This window comes from Branchiostoma lanceolatum, chromosome 2, assembly GCF_035083965.1.
Source record: "Branchiostoma lanceolatum isolate klBraLanc5 chromosome 2, klBraLanc5.hap2, whole genome shotgun sequence".
NCBI classification, from domain to species: Eukaryota; Metazoa; Chordata; class Leptocardii; order Amphioxiformes; family Branchiostomatidae; genus Branchiostoma; species Branchiostoma lanceolatum.
Window position 1 is genome coordinate 13029666 of NC_089723.1, and position 12526 is coordinate 13042191.

At 40.8% G+C, this 12526-nt stretch overlaps 1 protein-coding gene across 1 annotated transcript in view; it reads right to left on the minus strand.

Moving 5' to 3' along the window:
- The window catches only part of LOC136426829 (prokineticin receptor 2-like), a 15216-nt gene extending 14634 nt beyond the window's left edge, over positions 1-582 (minus strand). Inside the window, exon 1 of the mRNA XM_066415550.1 lies at positions 65-582. Coding sequence (XP_066271647.1) covers positions 65-582 — 518 coding nt within the window. The remainder of the gene's footprint in view (positions 1-64) is intronic.
- Positions 583-12526: the final 11944 nt, after the last annotated feature.

Genomic DNA, 12526 nt, shown 5'->3' on the forward strand with positions numbered 1-12526 from the left:
CTGTTATCGTACATGTAGTCTTATATCAAACATGCCAAATCTCAAGAATAATCCTGCCACCTACCTGTCGATACCAATGGCGAGAAGTGCGTGTGTCGAGACGTAATGGGATACAGATGTGAAGAAGTTGACAACAGCACATAGCGCAGTGCTGTGATGCCACGAGCCTTCATGTACAACATGGTAGTCCATATTGTACGGCAGACACAACAGGGAGACGAGCAGGTCGGACAGAGCCAGGTTCCCGATCAGCAGGTTGGTGGGCGTGCGGGTCTCCTTGTAGAGAAGGAGGGCCAACAGGAGAAGGAAGTTCCCGACCCCACACACGAGCATGATCAGGCTGTACAAAACCCCGATCGCTATCTCCGAACCGTCCAAAGAGTTCGTCGGGCCTCCGGGGCTAGCATTGCCGAATAGATTTCTAGTAGCGTCCGCTTCGGTTTCGTTGTCGCTAATGAGCTCAAGGAAAGCCTTCATCAGCTCATCGAGATCAAAGGCAAGCAGGAGATTTTCTAACGAACTGTTGTTGGCAAAATGTGCGTTTTCTTCGTTCAAATAAACCGTTGCGTTGGCAAAACCCATCTCTCCCGCTGACAATGGTCTCAAACACGGCAACGGCAGGGTATACAGGTTATGAGAGGCTTGGTCACGACACGTGAGTCTTTTACAGGGCCGGCGGATTTACTTCAACGGGAAATGCGTGGGCTACTTCACAGCCAATGGGGACTAACTCACTTCTATTACCTTCAGAAGTTGACGTGTAACATGGTTACAAGGCCTCGATGGACACCGTATTAGGCCATTTATGGGGGTTTCTGCCGACGTCGTGCACGGCTTTTAAACAATAATTTGATAGGAGAATTCAGGATTGCAGTCCATGATCAGGCCCAGTTTCAATACGTTTGCCATTCTCCTCGCATCCGATAATTAGACTACCAACTAATTAGTTTGTATATTTGCATGTTTTTCTTTAAAATTTTTGAATACTGATAAACGATTAATCATATATGAATCCCAAAGCTAAGAAAGTCCAAGCTGAAACAAGAGTTCGTAGATCTCATGCCTCAGTGTTTAGAATGTTTAAATACTTCTTGTACTTCTTGTATCATTGCAAGTTTCTAGACGATTACTTTCACTGATTATGCAAATTACCTACAGATCTATGTGTGCAGTTGGCCACCTTTGATAAGGTTGCGTATATTATAAGAGGGGTGTTGGTGAGGGCTTACAAGGGAAGCCACATTAGTATGAAATGCTGTGCACAGTGACGTCAATCTCGAGCTGCAGATTACATGTACATGCATCTGAGCAATATAGAGGGCATGATGCCGCCATGCCTTGATATTCCCTGTAATCCTAACGACATCGTTTTATATCAATTATTTCATTTCATTTTATTTTAGACTTATTTTATTAGAATCTCAACATTGCGATACACGTGGGACACATGCAGCTATTGCTGGTGTCGTGACTCACACACATGGTATACACTTGGGTGGAGTGAATCGTGTAAAGTGCCTTTTTCTCAAGGGCACTAGATCGGTGGCGTCAGGGGATTCAAACCGGGCCGGGACCGCTGGTTCCTGGGCCGAAAACCCTGCCGTTACACCACACGACCCTACTCAACTCGATCATTAACTAAATGTGTCTAAATGTGACGCTGGACAGCAGAAATAAAAGTAGACCTTCTCCCGATCAAGTAACATCTAATTTGCATGGATTGATGATTTGTTTCTTTTCTGGAACTATCGTAGAGCTGGGGGATCCTCATTTAGACCTACAGTCTAACAGATCAGGTGCGACCAGACTTTCAATAACACACAAATGATCATGACTCCAAAGTACAACATTTTTATTTATCAAATTATTTATTTGTTCAGCATGTAGATGCCAAGGTTGTCCAACTAGCCGGAGGCTATTACTAAGGGTAAATCCATGTGCGGTCATAGAACTGTAGGTTTTGGACCATATCACACCGGGGCATGCCCCTACTCTTTTTCGAAAGGTGTGGTGGGTTCTTTTACTTGTGCGGGGTGTGGCTCTCCCTAAACACGGGACCTCCATTCAACGTCCTGTCCGAGGGACGTCTCTAACCCTAGATGAGCTAGGTATTCATTTACACCTGAGTGAAGTGAGGAAAGTCGTGTTAAGTGCCTTTCCCAAGGGCACAACGTCGGGACGCATGTCCAGACATGTCTGGGGGCAGCCCGGGTTCGAACTCAGGTCCCCTTTTTTGACAGCCGAATGTTCTATCCATTACGCCACACGACGCTACAACAACATTTTTATGGTTATTACCTTCGCCAGGGGTTATGTTTCCGGGTTCGTGTATTTCTGATTTTCTTGATTTTAGCTAATTCACGGTCACTAGTCAATCGCTGAAATTTCCTTATCGCAAATATTTGATCACTGATATTTGAGATAGTACTGTTGGTTCCCACCGTTAACGCAGTGAACTACTCCCTTTCCCCCAACCGCAAAAAATTACCGACCGCTATGCAAATGTGAACGCCTCGCCGTGGGTCATTGACCCTTACTTGTTTTTTTTCAACAACCAAAGTTGTATTAAGAGTGTCCTTTACATACGTCACCAGAAATGTTATTCTTGCTGTAACCCACGTCGTGACCCGTGTCTCTGCGCTAATTAGATTACACAAGCTTCTTAAGTAGCTTCTTCAAAGGAGTCGTCGATGAACAGGCGACATGGAGATGACATGAAATCAACAGATTTGTTCATACGTGCAAGCATAAGGTCATTAGCTTTAATCAGTGTGCTGTTTAACCGTGATAAAGGGACAATGGCCTTTACTCCCACTATGTGACGTATCTGACCATTTTTGTCCGGTGCGTATTGTGGCTATTGACCTTCTGGTTCGGGCCGTTGAGTCGGAATTGAAAGGTTCTGGGTTTGAATCAATAGCATGTCCTGATATGGTGTCCTTTGGAAAGACGCTTAACACCTAATCTCTCACTAGACTCGTGTCAAAATGAGTACTTAGCTCTCTTTAAGGTAGGGACGTCCTGTCAAATAGGATGTAAAATAAAGGCCTGAATTTGATCCACTCCTCGGACAAGTAGAAGAAACTATCACTTTCGTGAATACGTTTAAAGGCTCTTCCCAGTGTGAGTGGATCAAACCTAACAGTTTGGTCTTACGCAGCTTGTACTTATTAATGATATGTTACACAGGGTTACCAGAGGTCATGCGATGCAGACAAACCTGATCAGAACGAGTGCATGGAGTTTAAATCAACCACGCACCAATCGGTTGTCGTCAGTCCTTTCAGGCATGCAGAGCACGATTCTGGGCCAACAAGTCCGTCCATGTCTCTTCCTTATTCACAGGACTAAAATCTTACTACGATCTTCAGTTTGCACCATTTTCGACTTACAGTTTTTACATGACGACAATCCCTATACACGTGCAGTCTAGAAGTCAATGTTATCGCAGAAATCGAAATCTTTTTTTGCGTTTATTTTAATTTTATTCGCATAACACGGTATAACACACCAGTTTTGTACGTCATGTACATGCTGTATTAGACCAGACTGATAGGGTTGACTCTCTCACACTTTGAAGGACCCCATGTCGGATCGATGGGGTCGTTAAGCGTTAATGTTTTGCTCTCCTCAAAAGCATGGCATTCGCTTTCCTTAATGTATATATTAGAAATGACGCCCTAACCAATGCAAACATTTTCACATACACATGAGTCGAGTAAGGAAAATGGTGTTAAGTACGTAAAATACGCATAATGTTGAATATGAATGTATTTGCAAACTGTGATGTTTTCTGGTGTGACCTGTACTGAACCCAGTGGGTATGTGTGTGCAATAAAGGTCTTCATTCATTCATTCAGGTTAATTTCCTTTGGTACACCATTTGGACCTACTAGGGATTCAAACCACAAACCTTAAGAAGTCAACAACCTCATATCCCTAAGGGTAGCATGCTACCGTCGTGTTTATTTAAAACTAATACGTGGATGACGTATGTCCATAGGATGATACGCGGGATGATCAAAGCAGAGGAAGCCATTACTACTAGGACGGGCAGTCTAGCGTGCTTCCATTTGGGTTTCGTTTGTTAACCACTACTAATCTGTCCGAGCTACGCACATCATATAAACAGGAGACTGAAACAATGACTGAACACTTCACTCCGGAAAACTATTCTGTGAAATATTTGACAAATCTCCTGAAGTCATATGGGATAGGGACAATCATAATTACGTGGCATTTTAAAATGAGGGTATCTGAAATTGTAACTTTCATACATCAAGCCTGTGACAAAAAAAACTTTTCACATAATCTTCATTATACTTTTCTCTGCGTATACTGTACCTGTTGCTCCTGTTGCATAATTGTTTATCTATCTCACCTACTGCATGTATTCATTATGCGAAATCTTAGTTCAATAATTATGGATTTCTGTTTATTTGTGTATGTGATTTGATTTTTCTTTCCAATGATTGTTAATTCCGTTTGCCTGTATTATATCAAATTCATTTAAACATTTTCTCAACCTTCTGTTAAGTACTTATTCAATTGTTAATTTGCTATTCTGTTCCTCTGTTCCTTTGATCTATGTGACATTCATTATATCACCCTGTCTTATGTCTAATACATTTTATTTCCTTAATACCATCCTGTATTCCTCCATACTTGGGGGGCCACATCAACTATAAGACGTTGCAACATAAAATAACATAAACAAGGGATTCGATGAAAAATATTTGATGACGTTAATATAAGGTTCAATCATTCATTCATTCATATTTTTTCAGTTCAGGAACAGATTTGAATGTAAATGTATGACAAGTACATTTTATGTGTGATATTATAACCAGTCTTGAGCAAAAGACGAGTCACTGACCTAGGCACTTACGCAGGTAGGCAGCCATTCGTACAACCGTTGTCGCATTATTTCACATATATAACAATCAATCAATCAATCAATCTTTTTGTGAAACAAATTTGCAGGCATGTCTAATCTGAGGACACATCTGACTTTCATAAGATTTCTTACAATTTAAAAGCATGTTAAAGCATTTCAGCTGATTACATAAAACTACATCAAAATGTTCGTATTCATTAACTCATATATATTACAAATATCCTTTAGATGGACAATGACAGACGACTAAAAGCGCACATGGGCTTTAAACCAGGCTTTGTAAGTCCCTCAAAGCCCTCATTATGAACTAGGGTTCACTGTGGTTATCACATATTCGTTTATAAAAAGATGATTTCAATCTTGTTCTCAAACAAGAAAAAAATCTGAGATTCTTCTCCATATTCTATCAATTTACTAGAAATTGCCATACGTTACCTCGATAAGACTCCTCTATTTTGATAATTCACTGAAAAGTTAACGTTATGCCAGTACATTCCCAAGACCACTGTTAATGATAGAGAACTTTATTGACGGAACAGTCAAATGTAAAAGGACTTTCGTAGGATTTGATAACGATGTTAACATAGTAATTGCAAGGGATAGCAGTATATGAAGTTTAACTACCGATACACGATCTACAATCTATGAAATATAAACATTCTCTAATGTATTTACCCATTTACATACCGCCACTCTTAAAATAATGATTGATGATTGAATGTTGCTGTGCCCTGACCTACCAAAATCAGCTACTATTGACCGTGACCAGACTTTTCGCACCTTCCAGTGACTACCAGCAATTCTGGCGGGATTCTGACACGACAAGAATATAGATTTGAACTGAAGGTTGCGGAGTTTCTTAAATTGGAAGGTTTTCCTGAAGTTAAGTGGCTCCAAGCTTTCCAAGCGTTTCCTACCCAATAGACGGTAAATAAATCAATTTCCACACCTCCACAGTAGAAAATGGATCTCTTAGGCCGGAGAACCTAAGACGCCAGATGTCTACTAACATTCGCCATTCATGAGAACGTAAACACTTCTGCAGAGCCATAAAACGACAGATATATTTCTGTGATCTGTAACAACAAATGTCAAAGTCATTCAACTGGAAAACTTCTCTCACATCACCTTTAATGCGGGACGTATATCACATGTTACGACATTGGCACCAGCTCAAAATTGTGAAAAACAGAAACAAAGATGATGTCGTTGCGGGTGATTTTCTGAATTGCAGTCTGTCCAATATCAATATCTATTTTTGTTTATTTGTTTATTTTATTTTGTTTGTTCTATTTCGCACTTTAAACAATAGATACATTACAATGAATTTACAAGTGAGAATGTGACAGTGCAGTGCAAGGAAGGCCGAAAGCTATGTGCTTAATGTAAAAGCCTCCCTTAAACCCTTATATACATTGTTAATTAAACTATAAAGATACAGGTGAATCAATTGAACAAGAGAAATAAGATTGAAAAAAAAAACAATATAGTGTGAAATATCTACGCTAAAGGAACATATGGATTAAATATGAATATGTAAATTTCCTGTATTTTTGGAGCTTAGGATTTTGTGACTAACTTTCTAGACTATTAACGACTTAAATTCAATTTGACTGCTTTTGGTGTGGCATGGAGCATTTCTTCCAAATCATGTCGAATAAAACGCGTAAAATATTGCAGTAACAGACATCTACTCATATGGAGTTACTTTATACAATACAACCGTTTTGTTCTAATTCATGATCGGGACGCCATATCGTGTATTCTGTGTAGATTATATTGCTAAGCGGGAGAGGTCTGGATAACGCCACGCAATGGAACTCTCATGGTTTGGCAGTTGAAAATTTCAACCTTAATATCTTCCTTTTAAATTCTATAGGTATACTAAATAGAGCCCATTACAGGGATCGCAAAACAGTTAAAATTTTGTTTCTATCATGTTCCCTTCAAGGGTTTCAAATTTTTGAAATATTATTATAGCTGTGCACTTGCTTAATGGTTATCTATCATAAGTGCAATTCACAGCCATGACAATCGGTCCCTAAGAGCTTTACGGCCCATGCACCTGGATGAATGACGTCTGTAGACACTCAACACGCCAAGTGTTGATAATCGCTTAGCGGTGGATAGGTACACCAATAATGCATGACTAGCAATATCCACCTAACGATATAAATTCTCTATATTGAGTTTTATACGTAGAGCCATAAGTCCTGTATGTACTTAGTCGTGATCTTTGTAGTAGATTTTACGACGAAATCCATTATGTGTCTCCAAATCACATCTTGTACGTCATGCACATGCAATCTAATCACCAACCCAACGACAATGCTGTTGGGAAATATTGACATTAGTACATGATAGACTTCTTTGTGTGTAGATAGTGTGTAAACTTAAGGATAAATATTACACCTAGGTCTATCCAGGATGTACTTGTCTAGCTCCAGTACCATACTATTATTAGCTAGAGTGAGTCAATGGACGGGTGATAGATCTTCTAGCTTCTCACTCACATCCAACTTATGCTGATGACCGACACAAATTGTTATAATCTATTGTATGTACGTCCGGCACAATATTACCACCTACCAGGATAGAGATATTCAATATGATATTCTCATGCCTTGTTCATATATCCACCTATGTAGGCAAATTTGTATATAACTCAAAAACTTAACAATATCATACGTTCCTGTCACAGCACACTGTTACCAACATACTGTATTCTAGAGCGTTATCATGTCTGTTGTTCAGTCTATAGATGATGTTTACTGTTTTTTTTATTTGTGATAGATTAGATTAGTTATCTATATTTGTCAACAATTAGCAATACTTCAACTCTCATGTGCGTAAGTTGCTATACATTGTACCAGTTACAATTATCGCGCAATAAAGTTCTTCTTCTTCGTCAGCTGCAGCTGACATCAAAGTAAAGTACTCCGGACGTAAACACACTGACCTTTCAAGTGGACATCTAAGCAGTGCCCAAATAGAATTAACTTTTTGAGTGAGCAAAACTTCTAGGTAGAAACCCAATTTCTTGCTTCGTCTTCGAAAAGTTAACCTTTTGAAGATTCTCATAAACACCTGTGTACAACATTTCCAGAAGGCATGTCGGTGCCAGCTGCCCTTTGGGACATAAGAACAACCTGACATTTCGAAAAACGATTCGACTTTTCTGCAGCAGAAAGATTAAAGGATACACCGGTTGTCCGGTAGCGAACCCCAATGTAGATAATTCTGGATCATGGAAAGTATTGCCAGTGATGCACTATCAGGTCATTCGCCGAAACGTTGGCAGTGATATATTTGATTTCTTTAGTATAGCGTTGCGAAAGTTCAGTGCTTAGTAACCCTGCCTCTGTACCAAGATTTCGTGACTTCGAATACCGGCTGCAGTCCTAAAGACGGGATTTTAAGCCGTAATCCACTTTTAAGTAAGACCTAGGGGAATGTTTGCCCTAGACATTATTGGCATGTAAGTACTGCACTTTTTCTGAGTGTCTTCTCTCACAACTAATGGAAGATTAGCTTCCTAGTATTTAGATCTGTTTATAGAGTTCAATTGAGCTAAACTTTCTTTTGATAAGTTATTTAATGCTCAATCATCAGTACCTCCAATACCCGGAATGAAAAAAAAAGTTAGTTCAGCTCACTTCGTCACATATTTGTAAAGATATCAGCCCGAATAGGACTACGACATAGATAATTGGCACTTTAAAAATTTGATTTATTTTCACTTTGAGGTCTTATGCTTTGGAGGCCCACGGCAAGAAGTCTTCGCACGTCCGTAAACGTTTTCCTCGAAACCCGGCATGCGTGAGGGTCAAGAGTAATGTTTGTTTGACCTTCATGAAGATCATTACCGTAAATGACCAGCTGTGTTAGGCTAAATAAATCTTATCACTGCTTAGACCATAACCTCGATGATTACCACGTAATGGTCGAAGAAAGCATCAGCCCCCTGCCGGCAACGTCTGCAACACGAAGAATAAATCCACTTTTCCACTGAAGCATAAAACGTGATTCAGACATGACGCTAGAATACGTGATAAAGCTATCAAATACATGGGTTTAAATGGCAGACAAGGGAGGCAAGATCACCGGGGTAAAGACAATTTATACACCAAAATTGTGTTATAGATAGCAGTCGGTTTGATTCTATCCATGGTTCAAACCATGTGGCGTCGTGTGGCGTAATGGATAGAACATCCGACTGTCAAACAAGGTGAGCCGAGTTCGAACACGGTCTGCCCCCAGACATGTCTGGACATGCGCCCCGACATTGTGCCCTTGGGAAAGGCACTTAACACGACTTTCCTCACTTCACTCAGGTGTAAATGAGTACCTAGCTTTTGTTAGGGACGTCCCTAGGATAGGACGTTAAATGGAGGTCCCGTGTTTGGGGAGAGCCAAACCCGCCCACTTTACAGAACCCACCACACCTTTCGAAAAAGAGTAGGGGCATGCCTCGGTGTCCGATGGTCCAAACGTTACAGTCTGGTCTGTGTTACCATATTGAGAAGGTAATAGTCACCTGTTATGTCAATCCTCCCACAAATGTGATAAAACAAAATAAAATAAAATAAAATAAGATAAACCATGCAGGGGTTAAGCCCATCTGACGGCGTTTCGCTTGAATACCCCATAGAGAAAGTCTTTTGATTTTGAAAAAAAAAACGTTTCGCAGAGACTTTGATTTCAGCTTATGCTAGTGAATATAAGCAACTTGAGTACGAACCTGTCTTTGAGTTGTTCTTAATGCCTGATGGCAAATGTAACGTATTGTCTACTATTGAACCGTAGTGATGTATAAACGTACTATCAAAACTCTGCAAAAAGGAGTTGCAACCAGCGACGATGGACTGTAGTTTATTATCTCCATTACAAAAGGACACATTATTTTGGGTGTGTCTTTGCGTGTGTGTGAGTGTGTGTGTGTGTGTGTGTGTGTGTGTGTACATGTGTGTTTCCGGATTTCTGGAGTCAGCATAGTCTTCTCACTCAGCAGAGGCATCAGGCACACAGAAGGCATGGCCCCAGACTTTAGAACATGCTGGCGGCCAGAAGCCGCATGGACCAGTGATAATACCAATCATGTATATTATAGTAGTAATACGAAGTGATAGCTAGGATTTGTTTTATTAAGCTGCTTTTTAGATTGATTGTATATACCGACCGTTTGTTATTTGTAGTCTATGTGCTTTGTATTGTCTTGTGTGTGGGCCACGACACCAGCAACAGCTACCTGTGGCCCATGTGTATTGTACTGTTTTACAATTTTATTAAATCACAAATCATAACTCTGGATGGATTATACTGATATTTGGTATGTGGATAGGTGTTAGGAAGAGGAAGGTCAAGGTCGAGTTTGAACAGAGAATGTATAGTTAACGGTGAGTGGAACATTAGCAGATACCACTTATGCAAATAAATTCCTAATTTTCATAATCAATGCAAAGGTGCTCTAATTCTTCTAAGTGATAAATCATTGGAATATCAACATTGTGACTTGTGTAAGTTAATTAAAGTTGTACATGACCAACCATAGATTATGCAAATGTGGAAGTCATCTGAATAATCAGAATATTTCATGGAAATCTGAGGTCTCCGAACTCTTGTTCTCTACAAGAATCATGCTAAAGACCAGTGACTGTAGTCATTGCCTACTTTAATTCACAGAAAGCTCTTCAAGCTATCCTCCTTTTTTGAAATGCAAATAGAACATCGGAGCCTGCCGAAGGGTGGCATTTTCCCAGTAACAGGATTACTGTAGATCCTGGCGATACGTCAGACTGTCAGGAGAACCGTACGCCTGGATGATTCCCGCCGTCTCTCATATTTTACGCGAGCATCAAACGGTTTTCTACCTGTCATGAAATCATGCACATGCCTGTCTCTTTTCAAAGATGCCACGTCTTATAGAAAAAAACATCAAGCCATTTACACCAATCCACCGCAGCAAGTTGAAAGAAATTATGGTTTAGTGTTTGAATTCCTTTATGTACTACTAACCACCTTTATTCTTCCTGTCTCTTTTCAAAGACGCTGCGACCCATAGAAAAGAATATTTAGCAGTTAACACCAATCCACCGAAAATTATGATTTAGTGCTTGAATTCCTGTATGTCTTGCTAACCACTTTTATTCATATGTTCCAGGTTCCCTATAACTATCTGATTACTAGCTTTATTCACGATGTCGTTCTTTTGTATTTTCATAATTTCAGCTTCACCTTATGGTTACATAAAGAGCATCTTGTTGAAAAGTGGCACTATATAGGCTGATATGTCATGACTGACGACTAATGACATCAGTGCGGCAGGTTCAAACGGTTCTCCGTGTGATATAAGATCAAGCACTCCTGAGAGAGCAGCCGCGGTTAGCCGGAGAGAACGCCAGCTTATGACTTATTATTATCATTGGGTAGGCCGACTACTCTCTCTTCAAGCCAGGGGCTGAATTGCGAGGAGCGCACACTTGGCGGAGCTAGATCGCAAGGGTCTGGAGCGGCCGCCATTTGGCACTAACTCAGGTGACCTCAATACGACAATAGCCCCATGTGCGGCCAAATGACTGTAGGTTTTGAACCACTCACACCGAGAAGGACCCCTGCTCTTTTTGATAAGTGCGGTGGGTTCTTTAACGTACTCGAGGTGTGGCTCTCCTCAAACACGGGAGCTCCATTTAACGTCCTATCTGAGGGACGTCATAGTGGGGCTTTGTCTGCAAGTATTGTGTTTCCCCCGGAGGTAGTTTGAATAAAAAAAGTGGCATGACCCACCTTTAGTTGTAGGAGGCTGTAATTACAAATGTACAATGATACGTATCTCAAAAGGTCACGAATTTATTTTCCCATCTGAACTCCTAGCAGTTTCTCTTATACAGCTGCTGGAGAGGGTGGGTGTTTGATAGCAGAGCCGGATGAGATTAAAGTGGCCTTCGGGAAACTAGACGTCTACAGAAATATTTGATAAAAACAGCGAGTAGGCAAGATGCTGATTGCAACTTTGAATTCACACCTCATTCTACTCGTAGATCGTAGGAACCAGGGCTGCCAAACTAGCCGGAGGCCGGCTATTACTAAGGGCAAACCCATGTGCGGCCATAGGACTGTAGGTTTTGGACCACTCACACCGAGAAGGACCCCTACTCCTTTCGATAAGTGCGGTGGGTTCTTTAACGTGCTCGAGGTGTGGCTCATGTCGCATGTCCAAACACGTCTGGGAGGGCAAGCCGGGATCGAACTCGGATACCCTTGTTTGACGGCCGATATCGCGAATGTTCTAGCCGTTACGCTACACGACGCAACAAACCGAAAGACATCAATGTTACTTTGAACCGTGCCCGTGTTGTTGCTGGTGCGTCATCAAGCTCAGTCTTATATCAAGAACTATGGGCAACTAGAGGTAGGGTATTGAACCAGCTGTAGTTCTCCTAAGATTTATTGAGCCTATTTATTACATTTATTTCTGTTGTTGTGGCAGGTGGACTTCTGGCACTTCTAAACGATGCGATGGTTGAATGAAAAATGTCTCAATATTGGGCCATTATTTATCAGATACGTAAACCTACTCGAGCTAATCCATCATAGCCTGCAACTCATTCTTCCCCATTGCTCGGATGTTCC